Source organism: Temnothorax nylanderi, unplaced genomic scaffold (genome assembly GCF_030848795.1).
Source record: "Temnothorax nylanderi isolate EJ_2023f unplaced genomic scaffold, tnyl_v1.0 TNYL_tig0022_pilon, whole genome shotgun sequence".
NCBI lineage: Eukaryota > Metazoa > Arthropoda > Insecta > Hymenoptera > Formicidae > Temnothorax > Temnothorax nylanderi.
In genome coordinates, this window is record NW_027249084.1 from 1,290,214 (window position 1) to 1,311,444 (window position 21,231).

The 21,231-nt window shown below is 38.7% G+C and overlaps 1 protein-coding gene across 14 annotated transcripts in view; it reads left to right on the forward strand.

Annotated features, from left to right (window-relative positions):
* The window catches only part of Shaker (potassium voltage-gated channel protein Shaker), a 119,274-nt gene that overhangs the window by 75,477 nt on the left and 22,566 nt on the right, over positions 1-21,231 (forward strand). For all 14 annotated transcript variants that reach the window (XM_071700502.1, XM_071700493.1, XM_071700487.1 and 11 more), the window contains 3 exons: positions 17,120-17,243; positions 19,327-19,592; positions 20,043-20,686. In XM_071700502.1, coding sequence (XP_071556603.1) covers positions 17,120-17,243; positions 19,327-19,592; positions 20,043-20,686 — 1,034 coding nt within the window. The remainder of the gene's footprint in view (positions 1-17,119; positions 17,244-19,326; positions 19,593-20,042; positions 20,687-21,231) is intronic.

A 21,231-nucleotide genomic window follows, 5' to 3' on the forward strand; every position in this document is an offset into this window, starting at 1 on the left:
CACAATAATAAGGATCGAACTATGGATAGAAATTTTGTTAATAATAAGATTTGTGAAAAGAGTAAAAGAGCGTGATTGGCTAAACGGGTAGAAAATTTCAACAAGACTGATTGAGCAAAGCAGTATATAAAGCGTTACCGTCGAGCGTTACCGTTTATCAATTTAAAATGATTTTTATTCAACCTTTTTAAACAAGCCTCTTTTAGGAGTTAATTTTATTTAATAATTCGCGATCGCGATCAACGAGCGACGCCGACGGAACGTCAATAATTACACTATTATAACAACGTTATAGCTTGGTGTGCATACACGTGATTGCTGGGGAACGTGAATCGATGATGGCACTGGGAAATAGCGGCGGGAGTTACGTCGGGGAAGGCCTCTTACGTGGATCTCCCTGTCGTTACATAAGGAAATAACGTTATGGATTGAGAGAGGAGAGCTAGGTACACGTGTATACGTGCGAGACAGAAAGAGGGGGAGAGAAAGGGGTGAGACGAAGGGAGGGAGGGAGGAACAGAGAAAGAGGGTGGGAGGGAGAGAGAGAGAGACCATGAGGTGGCGTGTGCGTCATGTCGGATCCATTCACCAGCTTCGGGAAAGATGGGACAAACCAGGTCGCAGGCACAGTTATCTAGGTCAACTTCTCCACTTCTCACGGCTAACTCTAGTTACCATGTGAATACGCCGCACGGCATCAATGAAACGTCCAGAATGACCCTGATTCGGGGTCGTTCGCTATAACGAGCTGGTTACAGTCACCCGCGTGTTGCGCGAAAAAAATTTCAACCAGCACGTTTGGAGTTTCGGGGGTGCGATGTATTATGAAATAACGCACAAGAGCGTACCTGAGGATTGCAAATTGCGATGGACTACTTAATGCAGAATGTGATAAGGAATAAGAATATGATAAGTAGTAGAAGCAGGCAGAAGGAGAATTTTATTTATTATGACTAAATTATTATAATAAAACTCTGTTTTATTTGAGCCATATTATAATGGACGTAACGTCAAACCGTGTTACACGGAATCATGGTTGTTTGCGTTATCTCGGCTCGTTTAACCTCCTGTTGCTTAGAATAGGAACTCTCCGACACTCTTGTCGTTAGAGGAGCTCTTGCTGAGATCAGTCGTCGAGGGCACCTAGTGATATACACGTCTTTCCTCATTGTCTTAACCCGAGCGGTCCTTAATAGAGAATCTCTCTGCCTGGGATGAGTTTAACGCGCCGTTTTTAGAGCCAGAGTGTTTTACCAAGACATTAGTCCACACATGACGTCTTTGTATTAAACAGAATTGAATTTTAAAAGATTAAAGGGTTGGGATATATACAGAATTGATTTTTTTATCGTGTTGAACTTCAAAAATAGATTCTTCACGGCGAATGATTGATTCGGCGCGATTTAACTTATCGCAGCTGTTTACGGTTTAATAATAGGAAAGTATCTGAAAGTTTAGCCATCTTCGGGACGAGATGGTCTGGCTCCGCAACCCACACGATGTTGGCTCAACTCCACGTCGCGTTGCGGAACGTGTTCCGGTGGCCCAAATACGCAGATACTTATCGACGTATCTTAATTTTCGACCGTGAATTTTGCCGCGACGGATTACTCTACCTCCGTCTCTTCGATTATGAAAAATGAAAAGTAAGAAAAATATACACTTGTATAACTATATTCAGTGTGTATCTTTTAGATATTTTTAAAAATTACAAGACGTGAATATAATTGCGATTGCAATTTTAAGCATTATATTTAAATGGATTAGAAAAATAAGTAGAATTTTTTAAAATATAAAATAACATAATAATAAGAGAGTGTACCGTCTCTGCTAAATATTCCACGATACAAATTCCTTAGAACTTAAAAAGTATACGAACAACTTTTTGCAAATGACAAGGCAAGAATTGTGTTATTTATGGACTGCTCTAATTAACAAATGGTGATATTCCACAGTGATATCCCGTATATTATCCTAATTGTGATTAACAATTGTGATTGACGAAATAATTACAAGCTTACGTTTGATTTAGTTTATCTTTTTAGTTTTGTCCAAAAGAATTTTTATTGTATTTCGCCTTGTGAGACAAATCGTATCTTCGACAATGACTTAATTACGAATCACGAATTACGGAACTGAAAGCAAAAGCAGGGGAAGAAAACAAGAGGAGTGGCTCCACGCGCCTTCCCCTTTTAGTTAACCCCTTTTAGTTTTTCCCTCGCGCGAACGGGAAGGGAAATTAATTTCTATGATCTCTCGTTACTCTCAAACAGACGTGCTGCTTTTTATTCAGTGTTGACGTTGATGTCCCTCACAAAGAACTTCCTGTCGGATCTCTCGATCCTTCCTTTTCCTCCAATCGTTTCACAACTAACAATGTTTCGATTCAGTGAATAAAGTTTGAATCACTTGTTTCCAATGGATCATTCAGTTATGCGTGTTGTATACTTTTATTAGCCGTCATTTGGACGAATAAAGCAACGTGTATAGTTAGTTGGGAATTTATCAAATTAACTATTCTCGATATTATAATTTAATTATACTGATTCGCGCATTGAAATTTTGTAATGCTTTGATTCTAACGGATTTAACGCATGTAACGTAACGATAAATCAACGTAATTTATTAAATACGGCTAACTTTAGACTGTATGCGGCATATTCTTTTTTCGGAATATCGCAAATATGAGAGTCTTGCCAGTTTTAAGAACTGACCGTCACGTCATGGGCCTTTGTTCATTTTACTATGTTTCCATAAAACGTTCTAGTTCGAAACGGTCTTAGCTTACTTAGTATAGGACCTGCAAATTGCCACGACGCACGCGAGAAAACTCTTCAGAAAAGTTCATTCGTGATAAGTGCCGCGCGGCGCTTTTTCCCTCGGATGTGATTTCCGTTCATATAATAATTACGAGCCCGATTTCCATTGTAAAAGCAGAGATTGAATATTTTATAGAACTGAGATGTATGATAGATTTCATTAATTATTCTGACAAATGGATTCATATTTGTCTTACTTGACCGCTACTGAGTCACTACTAACGACCGCTTGACAGCGCGCTGCTGCACAAGTGATATGACCGTACTTATAATCCGACATGCGCTTGCAGTTACACGTATTGACCTCGACTTTATGGTGGCCGAGATATTTGGTGAATCAGGGATGATTCGGTCGTGATGAAAGGCAATCGAGAAAAAGATTGAGGAAAAGATACACTTGGGAGTCGGGGAGACTCATGGGAGTTATCAAGGAGAGAATTATTGATGGGGAAAGAAAACGGCAAAGGTATATAAAAGAGATAAGTAAGAAGACAACGAGCTCAGTTTATCTTAATTTATCTCAGGTTTTTCTCTCAATTCTTCATATATTAATGATAAACTAGTACGAAACTGTGCACGTGTTAAAAGTGCGCTAAGAACGAAAAGAGATAGAGTGAGGAAGAGGGAGGAAGTGGATGTGATAAGGGTAGCAGCGTTGTGAGATTGGTGGGTCAGAATCAAGAGTAGTGGTCGGGATGGAGGGGTTCGAAGTAGGGGTATACGAGATGTGGAGGGGGATGTATTGATTGGGTGCGGTTAGTGCAACGAGAAGAGATCCGGCAAAACAGAGAGAGGACAAGTCGAGAAATGAGATGTAGATGAGGAAATTGTGAGAAAAAGATATTGTGAGGTAGATAGCGTGAGGAGAGGGAGCTTCGTGAAACTGAAATAGCGTAACAAACACAGATAAGGGACGGAAGCGAGATTTATTGATAGCAAGATATTATTCACAAAAAGAATGGAAAATAAAGAAAAGAGGAGAGATCGAAATGAATGAGGATGAATTGAGTGCGGAAAATGAGGACAGAGGATATCGATAAAAGAAATAAAGATATCAGGCATACAGTGTGAATGCTATAGAAAAAAATTTTAGAGGGAATGTAGGAAAAATAAAATAATATCGTTGCAGAATTAGGAGGATGAAATTACTTGTATAAAAACGGCGAGGGTTCTGGTAGTGATTTAAAGGACTGGGTGGAAAAAGGATATTTTAAATATTGGCTATGTGACTCATTTTTTACTAAACTGCGAGATGATTTAAGTCTTGATATATTTTTATTTTATTCTTCCTTTTTCACACTTTCAGCTTTTCTGCAAAATGTGAAAATAAAATAAAAATTTACCAGTCAATGAGATATTTAATATCAATTAGATAATTAAAATCTTTTAGTAAAAATGAAAGGATGTGGAGTAAAAGATTTTGCAAAGACTTTAAGATAATTTTTATCTTTTCTTTTTTTTAAATTATAAAATAATTAGTCTTAAAATTAGTTTTTATTCTTACCACTTTACTCAAATAGAATTGAAGAGAAAGTTAAAATTATATCTCTTCTTTTTATTTAATGAAATAAAAGATATCTATAGAAATTTACAAAATGTAATCAGCGTAGTTTTGCATTTAAAATTGTTTAATATTTTTCTTTCCATATAATAAGCTAAAGATTATTTTAAATTACAACAAAAGATAGCGATGGTCCGAAAACACACAATGTTCATATGTGTGTTTTTTTTTCGTTCTAATTATACTATCTAATTATATTAGACGTACTGTCAACGTACTCAGCATTAGAAGCATATTGACAATCGATAGAGAAAGATATGGAAGAAAGAAAAATAAAGTGAGAACAAGAAAGGGAACGAGATATAAAGTAAATAGGATGAATGAATAAAGAGAGAGAAATAAAGATAAAATAGATTAATTGTGATAGCGAAAGAAAGGGGAAGTAAAGAGTTGAGCTAAAGAGGAAGAGAGAGAAACAAAAGAGAAGAGCAGAGAAAAGGGAGAAAATGGGAAGAATATGAGGAATAACAGGATGTGAGGAGAAAAAGAGGGAAAGAAAGAGAGGGAGAGGAGGAAAAGGAGAGAGATGGAGGAGAGTGAAAGAGAGTAGGAAACAAGAGGGTAGGAGGGAAGAAGATCAATGCTGTTACGCTGCAAACTGCTATGTATATGCTACTATTATTTTCTTTCACTCCGAGAATTGTGTGTGGAAGGAAACTTTCACGACGCGCTTTCGTCTATGCGAAATGGTACGTTAGTCGATGCTATGTAGGTCGCCTCGTTGCTCGCTAGCTGGTATGAGTCACGGAAGGAGATGCGCCAGATCGCGGAGTTGGACGGAACAACTCGATGAGTGTCAGTAGATCAGCGTTTATCAGATTTGCAATGCGCTGAGGGGTGAAATGACGAATTTTCGACTTGACGATGGATACAGTATAATTTTCAATAGTTTAGCTCGTATATGATAATTAGTATAATTGTAAATCTGCATCGAAAAAATTTGCATTAAAAAGTTAAAAGTTTATCATTATCAATTTACACATCTTATTTTTAATTATTTTTACAGAATCGGATCTCTCTTCTTGGATCCGTTTAATCAAACTGACATGTCATTTACATAGCAATTATTGACATTGCATATTATATAAGATTGCCACATCGTTTATACAGTTGCGATATTAGCCTATGTCAAGTTTGGTTAAGGCTTGTTTGAGCTGCCGATAAATTGGTAATTTGGTATTAATCGTTAGACATTTATCACGCCACGATAAACCAACAGACAATACTGCCAAACTGTTCTCTTTTCGCAATTTCTTTTCTCTCCCAAACATTTGTAATATGCATCACATGTACTTAGAATTCATGTTACTGCAGTATTCCAATTTTACCCTAATGATTCTTAAATTGGTCGTTCTCCTATGATCTACATTCCTAATACAGAAAGTATTCCAACGGAAGTGATGTGCGGCGCACGCTCGTTTTTTTTTTCCCATAACGTTTAGTACGCATGATCGTTCGTTGGGTGGACATGAAATCTCATAATATTATCATCGTTGTCGACGATGACGATGGTGAGAATGGGGGTCGTTCGGTATCGCATTCACCGGTACGAGGACCCCGATCGCCCACGATTTATCATCCCTTCCTGTCCCCTTTCTTCATTGCCTCCTTCGAGCCACCCACTTTTTTCGCAGCATGTTAACCTTCTCTCATCCTCTGCGACGAGCGGTCTGCCTTATCCGCAGAGGGGGGAGAAGAGTAGAAACCCCCGGGAGTGCGGGGTAGGTTGCGAGGAACACACTAGAGTGAGATGGGGTGCACCTCGCTGCCCAGTTTGATTACGCAACAACCATTGATCTTCTCGGCCTGATAGTTAAAACCTTAAGCTTTCTTGAGGTAAAGTTATGTCAGTCAGCTTGTTAGGCGAGCCAAAACAGGTTGTCTGAAAATGATGTACAGGATTAAACAAAGATAATTTTTTTTTATTAAATCTCAAAGATATTAGAATATATATGCTGAATTTCATTTGTGTATTTAATTTTTTATTAGTGCATTTGATCTTGGTTTTTATCCGTCTAATGAGACGATGATAAGATTAAAGATAAACATATTGTAGCAATATTATTATTTAACATTTAGTCAAGTATTATTATTTGGTTCTTTTTTACTTATTTTGATATCCATTTATGATACGAAGCTTGACACAAAGCTTGACATAAATAGGAGGGAGATTTTATCGGATTAAATGGTCTGTATTTTACTATAAAAGAATTTTTTTTTAATTAGCATGTTACCAGTATACTACTGTAAATATGTATACTGCTGAGCGATGTAATACATTAGTTAAATTCTTTTTATTGTCACACGCATTATAAAATATTTAAAAAGATATATTTAATTATTTAAGAAATTTTATTTGTAATTTTAACTTAATGAGAATAAGTGCTTAAATTATAAATAATGCATATTTTGTAACACATATTTTCAATTAGTAGTAATTGGGAAGATGAAGAAAAATACAATGGTAACACAGAAAATACAAAAAAGCAGACTGAAGACTAATTAGAGGGACAGAAAATCTATAGTGCAACGAAATAAAAGAGTTAAGTGAAAGGCACGTAGAAAAGAGACCGAAGGTACGCCTAAACGAAAGCTCATATATGCATGGAAAATACGTGCGCTCGCGGCTGCACGCTAGACTTCGTGATCGGGACAAACGAGACAGCGGCGACGAAGACACAGTTCCAGCGCGGTGTAGTGTGGCGTGGCATGGCGTAGCGTGGTATGACAAGGCATGGTCGAACACGGAGATGTGCAGTTCTAGGTAGGGTGAGGACGCGGAACAGAGAGGGAAGGGTTCGCGCGAGATGGAGAGCGACAGAGGTGGCCGCTCACCGAACGTGTGTGGGGTGGTCGGGTGGTGAAAGGTAGAGGACATCCTCGCGCAGGGGGACGCGCGCAGCTTGCTGGCCGCTCCAGTGAGCGAAGCCGCGCGCGAGACGAGGAAGAAGGCACGGCGGAAGCGAGCCGCTTCTGTCTTCGATTCGCGATACTCCCCTATGCGTCGTGCTCCCACCACGACCACCACCACCACCACCACCACCGGCGACCTCCACCACCTCTGTCTAGCTCGCGGCTCGAGGAAGCGGAGGAGAGAGAAAGGAACGGGAGGAATAGTCCGGGTGGAGTGAGAGAGGTGAGGAACGGTGAGGAAGCTCGGCCGACACGGTGTGGTGTCCTCAGACGAGTTCTCGTCGGCGTAGCGCGAAGGCGTGGAGCCGAGAGAACCACTCGCTGGCCTCCCGGTCGCTCCTCGTGGCGGCCGTAGGTATACGCGGAGGGACAAGAGTGAGCGGAGCAGCCGGAGTGGCCCGAGCCGCGGGCGGACGGTGGTGCCAGCGCGCACGAGTGCCAGTTTCGCGGAGAAGTGCGTGCGCGAACGAAGCCGCGGCCTCCCCGGTCGGTCGGCGCGGTGGCGGCGGTGCCGAGAGGTGCAATCGCGCTCGAGATTTACCAGGTGCGGTGAAGTGAGGGTGCGGAAAAGGCGTTGTCGTCATCGTCGTCGTCGTCGTCGTCGTCGTCGTCGTCGCGAGAGAAGACGCTCTCTCCTCCTGTACGATGATCAATCCGAGGCGGGTTGGACGGACGAGCTGCCGCCCGTCCCATTCGATCTGGCGCGGCTGGTCGTCCTCGTCGTCGAGCGTCAGCGATCGACAATGAAATTCGGCGAAATGCGCGAGGACATCAGCATCAGTTGATCCTGGGAACCACCGTTCACCTCGCCCCGCTGCGCGCGTTCTCCTGCATCGGAGTCTTCCTTCGAAACGGGGCGTATAAAACGCGACAAGGGTGGGAAAGATCGAGAGACCCGGAGGAGAATTGGAGGAACGGAAAAGAGAGAGAGAGACGAAATACGGAGTAATCGGGGTAAGGGAAGAGAGAGGCAGGACGGAAAAGGAAATAGGAAGGCTGACGAGTGATGAAACAGGAGGAAAGGGTTGAAAAGCTAGGAAGAGAATAGACAGAGTCAGCAGCAGGAGCAGCAGCCATTTTGGTCGTGCGTTCTGCGCTGCCGCCGCTAACTACCTGATCACAAGTGATCATTGGTGATCTCGCGACGAATTTGGTGAACCCGTGTCGGATAATATCGTCGGTGGTACAGAGTGACGTCCGTGACAGGGGGATTCACGCGAAAAAGGGGTTGGTATGCGATGAGAAGGAGAGAACGGCTCGAGGAAGCGTGTGTGTGGAAGAGGGAGTGGGAGACAGTGTGAGCAAGAACAAAGAAGAGTGGAGAAGGGCGGCGAGGGTGGCGGGGTGGGACCATCGAAGGGTGCGTGTTGTGCGGGGGTGCACCGCTCTCCGGTGGCATGGGGCTCGGGAGGGGGACTCGCCCCCTCTCGTAACCGCCGCGAAGCGCCAAGATTTCCCGCATCGAGTTCATCGAGAAATGGGGGCTGACCCCTGTCCTCAAACCGAGGCAGGACCTACGCCCCCACCGGAATGGTGCGGAGGAACACGGCGACACGAGGTAGGCCGAGCCGAGCGGCCGCATTCAGTAGCGAAAGTACGACATAGAGGACTGAAATGCGATGAAAATGTTGTCGATGCTAGGATGACAGGTCATTTGAATAATACATAGCGATAACGATTGCGGGATATATTCTTGTCAATCGGCACCCCAGCCATGATTTATGAAATTCTTCAGTCGCGTAGATCGTAAGGGGTTTTAGTTTCTTGAATTTATAAAGGTGATGGATTATAATTTCTGGAAATTAAAATCCTGAGAAACCTGCGATACACGTTTCCGCAAGACTGAACTGTAACGATAGGTAGTGAGTCATTTGAATGTGTATATAGAGAAAATGAAAGTATCGCAATTATCGCTAATAGCGGTTGCCGTAGTATGCTGTGCTAGGTTTTAGAATTTATCGATTTACAAAATATTTGACTGTTTAAAGTTTTAGAATTCATGATATATGTAGATTCTGATAATCGCTTGCGATCTTAAAATCTCAATTAAGTTTCATGCATCCTTAGATCTATAAATTTATAAATTTAAAATTATTTAAGGTTTTTTAATTTTGAGATTCTTGGACGTTAGCTGTGATTGTTGAGTTGCATGCGAACAGTAAAATAGATTCGTAAAAAAATATAGATGTGTGCACCAAAGACGAGCATTGAAATTTCACGGCGCACGCTTGGTTTGTTATAGCTCTTGTGTAAACTTGATCTTTTTTTTAGTTTTATCTCTACAATAAAACGTCGTTTATGTTCCCCTGGAATCTCGTCCTCGCATTACTATATGTACCTAATCATCATCGATTTAATATAATTGAAGTATTATATAACATGCTATATTGTTATTAGCGCTCAAACCAATAATATTAAATAAATTCCATTAAAATGTTGTTTTATTATATTGAAATCCGTTAACTATAAATATAATCAGTATGTATCAGAAACTCAGTCTTCAATCAATCCAATTTAATAAAGTAATAAACTGCAGCTGCATAAACTTCAACTACTATATTTTTTAACACATAAATATTGACTTCAATTTTAGGACAGTTGAATTTTACTATTACATATGTTTTACGTCTTATTATTATCGAAATTAATCTGGACATCGTTATTGATTATTTCAAGAATCTGAAATAGATGCATAATTTCTGGTTGAAACTCAAAGTTCATATTCTAAAATTCGAAACAAGCTTTAGAATTAAAATAATTGTAATTAAAATATGTTAATGTGTTATCTAAAATATAAGGTTGTTATTAAGCTGTTATAAGCTGTTATAAGTTGCTATAAGCTTGTTATAAGTAAAAATAGATACAAAAATTTGTAAACCAATTTTAAGGATTCGATGAAACAGGGGTAAATATATGATATAATTTTCTTGACTACGTCATACATTTATTGCGACACTGTCATTGTTGGATTGTTATGTCTATATTAATGTTAAGCTCCTGGACATAAATAATGTTAAAAGCATGATACTTTTTTTTAAATAAATTCGCAATTTCTCGAAAAAAATTGTAGATTAAACAAATTATTAGTAGTTTTGCTACATAAACATCAGTCATCGAAACAATAAAACAATATAAAATTAACCGACAGCCGCATTGCGCTTAACCTGCTTTCTGTTAATGGCAGACTTTAAAATGCACTTTCAGGTACTTGTGATTTGCGAGGAAACTACGTATTCGAGAGAGGCAAAGAAAAATATAGAAAGCAGAGCAATATTTTTCTCGATGATCGTTGCGTCTATTTTCGTTTACGGTTCACGATACGATTTGTACAATTATTCCGCATCTCGCGGCTGATTTATTCCCAACATTTTTTTCCTTAGAAAAAAGGCCAGAGGAGAGGCGTATAAATGATCAATGAGCCGATCTAATAATAAACTGAACAATCACATACCCGATAATCGCACGCGTGTTTTTGTCTTCATTTCCTCTGCGCGCTTTAATCTATAAATAATTATTTGAGATTTAACTCTTTCTGTGGAGAGCCACAGAAAGTCTTTAAAAATAAAAAGTACTAAAGCATTTTGATATTTTAAAATTGTAAAAGCGAAAATGATATAATTGAAGGATACAGGGAAAAAACAATCAATTAATGTCCGTTTGGAGTAATTTTGATAAACGCAATTTTAAGTTTTAAAACATCAGATATCTTAGGAAGCTACTGAAAAAATAAGTACAAAATTTAGTGAATATCGGAACGCAGCCTTAGTGTTTACTTAATTACTAAAACGTTACTTAATAAATTAATACTTAATTAATAAAACACATTACTTAATAAATTAATACTTAATTAATAAAACGCACACATTACTTAATAGAACATTAAAAAAATACTTAATAAAATATTAGTTTACATTGTACGTTGGATTTTGATGATTTTTCCCCGTAAACGCGTGAATTATGATTGTTTTCTTTCCTAGTACAGTACATCTTCTGGCCATATTTCCAATGAATTGTAACTGTTCTTGATCAAAACAGATACGAATTATGAAAGTTCTTTGAAAATGCCATAAGATATGTATAATCAGATCAATTTCGACAAAAAGTGGACTTTGATCGTTTCTCCCCTTCAATTGTTGTTTCGAAAAATAAATTTTGTGATGGATCGGATGATTTATAACGCTTGGAGAGAAATGTATAGACTGAACATATGGTGGAGTGTTAGCACTTCAGCGGAACTTTAGCGGAAGAAAACAGTATCAAAGAAACGAGTAAATGGAAACATGATGCTTAATCACAACACACCGTATGGCCGAGTATTTACGTTAATAGAGGCGAGGTGGTTAAATATCGCGGTGTTAAACCTCGCCGCTAAAAATACCATTTCCGATTTCTGACTAGCAGCTATCTTTAGGACAGGAGCAAAACATTCCTCCTTCGCCGAGGATTCCCGTGGAATGCGTCGCTACGATTCCCTCTACGGTTCACTGCCGCGATAATGAATTCTTTCAAGCTGTTAGGGGAGCCCACGTTTAGGGGATACGGGGTTTAGGGACAGATATACATATACGTCTTCCCACATATTTTCTTCCCGGAACTGCCGCGAAGAAAATTGGTTTTATTCAGATTGACGCGGTGAATACAAATACATACTTGAGAGATTCGATGGGGAAAAAAAACCTAATATACACGTACAATGACGGAACTATGTATTCAACGAGGCGATAACTTCTGGAGAAATAAATAAAAAGAGTGTATCTTCTATCTCTGTCTATATCAAGATGAATATCTAAATAATTGGTATTCTCTATTTATTCGCGTCTCACGCGCGTGTACGACTCTCTTTTGACGTATGTATACTTGAACTCATGTATATACGCACGCAAGAAGAATGCACCCTTCGCGTGGGCGTCCGTCACGTGCGTGCTTATCACGTGCGAGGGCATTCGCACTCGTGTGTTTGCATCGGGCTGATATGACGTTCTTGTTTAAAGTGTCGTATGTGTTTCAATGTGCGGAACATGATAGCGCCATTGTCTTCGAAAAATTGTATCCAAAGCTTACTTCATATTTTAAAAAAATTTCATACTTAATATTTAATAATTTAAATATATCTAAATGGGATTTTGTAATAATTTCATTAAATCGATTTCGCCAATATAGGTGATTAAAAACTAAACAGTTTAATTTAAAAGTTCGCTAAAGTTTTGATTATTAAATTATCGTGCAAGAAATCTATTGTGAAAATTTACAATACCGTATTTGACCTAAATGTGCAGAATTACAATACAGTGTAATATCTTTAAATCGCATTTTCGCCAAATAAATCTTTCAATTTTCTTCCCCGTTGATATTTGCTTCTCTCGCACCTTTTCGTTTAATGTAACTTCATAAAGATCGTCAAGGGCTGCTGCCGCATCGCTCTGCAGTGGCCTCTCTATTATTCGTTGGATCGCACTCGATGCAGCGGAAAAATGTGGACCACGTATTAAGAAGCGAAAAGTAGTACGACGAGGTAGCTCAGGCTTCTTGAGAAAGTTCTGAATTAATGATGAAGTCAGGACCAGACTAGAGACGAATATAGACCTAAAAATTTTCAATAAATATATGAATTTGTTATTTAAAAGATATTTTTCTTTATTGAAAATTTATAGTATAATTAGTTTTAGTAATGTATCTCTTCTAACTTTTATATTTATTGATTTTATTATTAATACGTAAACTTAGTAATATTTTTTTAGCATGTTAATTTGCTATTTTGACAGTTTTCAGTTTAGCTTTTAATTTTTGTATACAAAATATATAATTATTTTATATAAAAGTAATATTCATGAAATTATTTTTTAAATTTTTGTTTGTCCAATAAATTCTCCATTTTGACGGGACAAAAAGTTATGTTTTTAGAAAGAAAATAGTTGTACTAAATTTGAAGAGGATATCAGGATGATATTAAGACTTCGAATTCGATTCTACCCTTTTTTTTAAGGATCGGGTTAACTTCCTTCTTGAAAATTTGTGTGCAGTCAGCTTTTTTGTCTTTCTCCCCGTCGATCTTTTCTTTTAATATGGGTCAGCCTGATTATGCCGAGACATGAATGGTCGCGTAAAAATAAGAAGAGCGATGCTTCATGTAGGCGAAGTGTTGCGGATAAAGGGAGTGAAGAGCGTAAGAGCTTAATAAATATTTAAGGCTCCCTATTTCGTCGTTTTTTGACGAGAGGGAAATTGTGATACGCAAGGTAATAGTCATACTACTCATACTTTGCTATGGATTAGAATTTTATTAAATTTTAAAAGGCAGATTGGTTTTTGAAAGACGGGAACATGGTGTTTTATTAGATGCAACATGCAAATTATCGCGTTTCCACGTTACAATTTAGTAGTTGCAGATTGAAAAATATGCTTTCGTTAAAATATTTTTTCACCGGATGTGTCATTAGAAAATATAAATATGGATATCAATAAATTTTACGAAACATTTTTATTTTAACAATATTACAGAGCTATATCATATTTTATTAATTATACATCCGAGTATATAATCGCCAGTTTGATAATTGCAGATTACAAGAATGAATATTTATTCTTTTTTTTCCAACTAACCAACTTGCATAACTCATTATTTCTTTTCATCTCTTTTCAGTCTTCCAATTTATTATTCTTTTTTAGAATACACTCGGATAACATTAAATAAATGGAATTTATTCTTTGTTGAAGTTATTACAAGACCAGATTTACCAATTACTTCTTTCCTAGCTGATAAGAACCAACCATCCGTAATAAGTATCAGCTCTTTTATCACTCGGCATTATTAAATATTGGCGGATTATACTTAAATCGGGAAAAAGTTAATAAAATGGTAAAATTCATAAACATTTTAAACAACGTTAATGGACTCCACGAAAAGAATCGGATAATAGAATAAATAAAATAAAAATGGAATCGGATATGGAATAAATAAATAAATCTAACAAATTACTGCATATATAATTTAATATTTATTATTTAATATCTGAAAAATTGAGGAAGATTTTAAAAATGGGAAGGTTTCTTTCGTCAAGTATCTCGTGTATGGGAACATTTTATAGCGACTTGATATTTATCATAATTATTGTGGGCGGAATAATTTACACGTGTAATAGCCTACGCATTATGGCTTGGTGGCGAAATGTCAAAATGATGTAGTGCACACCGTGTACGATAGTAATCGAGACATACAAGAGAATCAATTTTCTGGAATCATAATCTGGGTTCTGTTTCAATTCCTTGGGATTGTAAATGCTCGCACATTACGTCGGGTGCATAAAAAAACATGCAACAATGTGCATTTATTAATAAGCTTCACGGTGCCGCTGCAATGCTGCGCTTCGCGTACGGAAACATTAGAATTATTTCTTATCTTTCTTATTCTTTTAGCAGATAGTCACAATCACGTTACGAATGATTAATGAATATTACAATATTAGAATTGGCCTGTCAAACAATTATTGTGAGAGCCCCCTTTTTATGGATTTTCTGAAATTCCAATGAATTATTGAAATGTCGCGGGCACGCCGAGGGTTCACTTGTCGCACGTGAAATTCTTCTCCATGGCGGCACGTGCCATCGCCAACGGTGAGATCGCGTAGTGGCTATTTTCGCCATTACGTCGCGCTATTTCCATCGTCGCGCGCTCCGGGGGTACACGGACTTCAAAATTGATGTTTGTCCTCGTCGCATCGGCTTTCCATTGACGTCCCAAAATAAATCGCCAATCGACGTAACCCCCGCCAGATATATCGACTGGATGCATCCTCGCTTCTAAATCGGGCGACTCGTAAAGTAACGCCAACTAGCCGTGGGCGACTTTTACATCTTACACAAGTGGACTATTCGACGATCGCAGTCCTAAAAGCGCTAACCCGAAATATTCCGGTATAGCCTCGACTGGATCAAGTTCTTCCGTCCAAAGTCTTTCGTATCGCGAAGAACGAGGCGAGCAAGTAGAAAACAATCACGATTCCGCAGTAAAGAGCTTATCGATCGTATTATTGCCCCGCAGCTCAATTTCACGATTCTTCGTCTCCTCCAGTTCTTCTAATGTTAAAACTCGATAAAAGACTGATGTTTTGTTCATGAAATATTACGTGTTTTTCTTGCTTATCAGACTAGATATATAATATTTTCAATATTACCGTAAGCACGTTTTAGATTCATTGAGGCTTTTAAGACAAATCATAAATTACTTCCGGCATATTAGCAACGACTAAAAATTCGTTCGTCAGTAATGATTTTCCGTCCCGAAATCGCTATGGGAGAGTTTTTATTCAGACGAATACTTTTGTGAGATAAGAGTTTCTTTACAAAGATCAATCGAGGTAATTTTTGGAGCTCTCGGAGGGACGATTATTTTTTTATTCATCCTCAAAAGATATCACCTAAGCGCCCAAGCATCCACGCGCGTCTGATTACACGTGATTTACTGGATTAGTACCATTCTGTTCGTGATTTAACTAAGATTTAAGAGGAAATTTTATTTAAAAGCTGAAAATGGACAGAGGCCAACTTAACTCAGTGTGTTATTTTGCTTCTGATTCACACCATTATTCTGAAAGTCGTTTGATATTTTTGAGGACATTCAATCCCACTGTTTCGATCGCTCGACAGGTTAATTATGTGCCTGGCAACCTTTACCAACGTAATTTCCGATTGTCGCTCCCGACATTCACCCAAATCGCGTATCTTCGATCTGTTTGACTATCATCAGTACTGACGCGCATTGCACTCATCGATTGCTTGACACACTTTCGACACGCCAATTCCAGTAGAGATTGCTAATAAGTAGATACGTTAACACGTAGATTATTTATTATAGACTATAGATATGCATCGTGTGTTTCTATTTTTATTGAAGCCGTTAGAACATCAAGTCTAGCAGCCTCTGGTAGACACGTACTCCACGCGTTCACCTGTTAGTCTATTAATAAGACAGGCCCGCGGACCACTTTCTGGTAAACTGAAAGTGTACGTGCCTGATACAGGGTGCTTAAAAAAAAAAGCCAACATTTATATATGGAAATAACTTTTTTGGAGAAGCAGAACTGATGACAGGGTATCACGAGTAACAAATGTATTTTGTCTTCGAAGAGTCTCCACTTGTTCGCCATCATTGTCAACGCATTCTTGGAATCTTCTTCAAGTGGTCTTCAGAGCTCTGAGGCATATTTCTTTGGGTGTTGCAATCACATTTGTAATTTTGGACATTGGAGATCTTGCACACTGCAATGATGGTGAACAAGTGGAGACTCATTTGTTACTATGATATCTTGCGTTACTCCAGTTCTGTTTCTCTAAAAAAGTTACTGCCATACAAGTGTTAACATTTTTTTTAAGCACCCTGTATAGTACAGACGAACTATTTAATATTTATGATAAAATTAAGAATCAACAGAAAGTTCAAACAGTGTATCAACAGAATTTCCACAATTTTAATCTAATCTACGATTTATAACTTTATTAAATCTATAATTTTGACTTACGGTCTCTAATGTAAAAAATATTTCAATCTAATAAATTCTTGTGCCACATTAGTGACGGTCCTGGAATGGTTCTGTATGCGCTGTACAAATTTTATTAGACCACTTCAGACTAGATCAGCGTATAAATTTCTTTCTAATCTAGCGTAATGTAGTAATTTCTATGAGAGAATTCTTCCTCTGATCTATATAAGGCTGTACGTCATGTATGTGTCAGGTGAATACTGAAATAACGGTGCGCGGTATAACTTCTATAACTTCTCGAACGTGCTGTCAGAGAGTTATTAACGACGTTATGACTATGATTATTATAGATCGCTGCCGAAACTCAGCAGCCAGGACGAGGATGGGACGAACCCCCACACCCAATACACAGGCGTCACACACTTCGAACCCATACCGCACGATCATGACTTCTGCGAAAGGGTCGTCATCAACGTGAGTGAGAATTTTGGCATTTTAACCGTTTCGAATCTCGCGTCCCGCCGCCTTTTTCCACGATACTTCCAGAATGACGAACAGTCATGCAAATGACCTCACCAATTGACATATCGCAGTGCGTCTCGTCGCTCTGAGAGAAAATATATTCCTTACATTGTAATATTTGTTTTGTTTTGTGTCAGGTTAAAGAATTCTTAAGAGACATGTTAAAAACTTTTTGGCTCTTTATTACCATTGGCGCCACCGATTCTCGGAGGTGAAAAATGACTCCGGCTCCGAATGCCAAAAAAGTTTCGTCTTTACGGAGCCTTGGCACCACGGATCTTTAATCTCTCGCGAATTCTTGGTGCCGTAAATCCTAGATTCGACGGTTCCCAAGGCAAAGGCAGTAAAATATGCTACTGATCTCTCATATATGTAAATATAATTCCATTTTTAATATATTGTTCTCTAATCTGTTTTCTTTTGCTCTCTCGTCGTTTTCTGTAACAAGTTCTCTTTTATCACTATGAATTACCGCGTACGTTTATTACGTAGGTAATTCCAGTCCGGTTCGGCATTCACACGCTTTCCTTTTCTGTCTTTTTTCCCCTTTTTTTTTCACGAAGTGAGATTAGTCTCAAGACATGAAGTGACCTACAGACTGCGTTTTGGCGGTCATCCAAGTTCGTCTTGGAATCGGAGGCGATATAGAATCAAGGTTATATTGTGTGAACGGAATTATCTGTCCTCGCGCGCGGATGACACGACTGCATTGCGCCAATTACAACAATCGATTCAATCGATGCATTTCACTCGATTTTTTTTCCTCTTTTTTTCCCCTCTTTGTCTCAACGTGGTGGGCACGTGAACCTCGACGGAGGTCAAAGCACGCCGCATGACGTACGCGTGGGTGAAGCGTGTGGGTGTAAGAATCGGCGTGCAACGTGCACTCTAATATAACATATATGCCTTCCGTTCTCTCGATTAAGAGCAAAATATTAAAAGCGTTTAAATTTAATCGAACATTATCTAAATAATATATTTTACTTTTTTTCCCCTCATAGTGATAAAAGTGCTTTTGATCTCCTTTTGTGAAGGCACGTTGTTCCTTTATGACGAATGGGCCATGCAATGGTTATCTTTCCTACTCGTTGATCCTTGAGCGTAATTTTATTCACGAAATACAGGTTCGTACAGAGCGGAAATACGTTCGTTGCTGGATTTACATTTTGCTGCCTTTACTGTTTTTTCTTTCTGTTTTCTTTCATTTCCTCTCTTCATTTCCATTTCACTGTGAATATAAGTTTTGATTTTTCTCGTGTATTCGGTTCTCCAAGAATAAATGACTTCATCGACTCGTTATTGTTGAATAAAAATTACCGAAATCTTTATGTGTTCCTCGTTAAGTAATTAATTAAAAAATTGCAACATTTTGTGCAAAAATATTAGGAGAGAAATTAATTCTGTTGTTTGTCTTCAAATTAATACTAAGTCGATTATAGTTCACTCAAATACGGTTCTAGATTCTTTCATTCTTTATCTTATAATTCATTATTCAGAAATATTTTTGTTCTCGCAATATCACAATTTCTTAGTAGTAGAGTTGTTGATTCAACGTATCCTTCAAGATTAAAAATATCTTTTCCGACTAGCTCCATACATTCTACGTAGCAAATATTTAATTCTATAGTTTTCCAATGTTATGGCTCCATTGTATGAATCTTTCATGGTAAATGCCTTGCTTATCAATATGATTAATTCTCGATTTGGTCATAGACCGGGGCATTGACAAAAGGTACCTTGAACATTGGTACTAACACATATATTAATATAATATAATATAATATGTATAATATATGTATTTCCTAAAAATTTTGAGAACCTTAAAATTATCAGACTACTGAACATAAGTTAACATCAACGTTTGGTGGGTGGTCCACTCACGATCGATGTGACAATCCCTGATAATACGTTAGTCCCTTTGTGAAACGAGCAACCCCCGACAATCACCCGTCCCCCGTTCCAATTAATCGCTCGAACGGTGCGCCCCGCCCAGCGTGGCGCCACCGTACCAATAATCGATTATTGCAATCGACAGGTGAGCGGGCTACGGTTTGAAACACAGCTGCGTACGCTGAACCAATTTCCGGACACGCTGCTCGGCGATCCGACACGGCGGCTCCGATACTTCGATCCACTGCGCAACGAATACTTTTTCGATCGGAATCGACCTTCCTTCGATGCCATACTCTACTACTATCAGAGCGGCGGCCGCCTACGCCGCCCGGTCAACGTCCCGCTCGATGTCTTCTCCGAAGAAATCAAGTTCTACGAGCTGGGCGAGATGGCTACCAACAAGTTCAGGTACGAGCCGCCGGCTGTCTGGTTCTCAGGGATTTCGCGCGCGTAACCCAGTTATTGCAATTAAAGTTGGTGTAAACGTCAGATTCCTCGATTCTATAAATCCTTGAGTCTACAGACATCTTCGTTTCCTATAATAACATCAAATATTTTTATATCTATATAGCCTTCCCGAAACGCATTACATCATTTTACTTCGATGTATAGATTGTTTTTTTACCAATTTAAAGTGAACTTGTTTCTAGACTTTTGATTTGTGATTCTACATTTTTAGTTCTCCTAGAGATTCTCTAGCTGCATTTTGTATCCAAACTTTGTTTCTGTAGACTCTCAAAGAGAACTTGTATAAACATTGTGTATCACCGCAAATACAGATACAAGCACAGTCTATAGAAAATTTAAAAGGAGTAAGCCAGTATTCCGGTACTAATGAAGTAACAATCGACCAAACAGGGAGGACGAGGGCTTCATTAAGGAGGAGGAGAAGCCGCTGCCGTCGCACGAGTTTCAGAGGAAGGTCTGGCTCCTGTTCGAATATCCGGAAAGCTCGCAGGGTGCCCGAGTGGTCGCCATAATCTCCGTCTTCGTGATCCTCCTGTCGATCGTGATCTTCTGTTTGGAGACGCTACCCGAGTTCAAGCACTACAAGGTCTTCAACACGACGACGAATGGCACGAAAATCGAGGAGGACGAAGTGCCGGACATCACGGACCCGTTCTTCCTAATAGAGACTATCTGTATCATCTGGTTCACGTTCGAGTTATCAGTGCGCTTCCTCGCCTGCCCAAATAAATTCAACTTCTTCCGTGACGTAATGAACATCATCGACATCATCGCGATCATTCCATATTTTATCACCCTCGCCACGGTGGTGGCCGAGGAGGAGGACACGCTGAATTTACCCAAGGCGCCGGTAAGCCCGCAGGACAAAAGTACGAACCAGGCGATGTCCTTGGCGATACTCAGGGTGATCAGGCTGGTCCGAGTGTTCCGGATATTCAAGTTATCCAGGCACAGTAAAGGCCTCCAGATCCTCGGGCGAACCCTCAAGGCCTCCATGAGGGAACTCGGGTTGCTCATCTTTTTCCTTTTCATCGGTGAGTTTAATAACGTTCTACGAACGATTAGCGATAAGAATAAGACGAGAATTGAAGATTTATTATTCATTTTATATGAATTACGTTTACAAAAGCTGCAAGATAGATATATAATAATAGACACCTATACATTTATCTGGATTCGATATTTGCAGATATATTAAAGCGATATATGTATACGAGTACTCTTCCCATTAATTATATTATGACTTATTAAAAATATATTAATTAGAGAATTTTATTGTATATACACTCCAAACAACACAATGTCCAAAAGAAAGACATAAGACGTCCTAATGACGTCTTTAAGGTGGTTCTTGCATTTAGGTCAAAAATAGATAACCCGGAAAATATGATATTAAATGAAAGGTTAACGTTCCTAGAGTGTGTCTAAAAAATTTCGAATTTTTTTACCGCTTGGTTCCGGAGATATATGTCCGTAAACTTTGCCAATTTTACATGGTGATAATAGGGAAAGGAGGGTCAGATCGCACATTTATGGAATACGTTCATACTTCTCGAGTAGATGAACGAATAAAAAACTG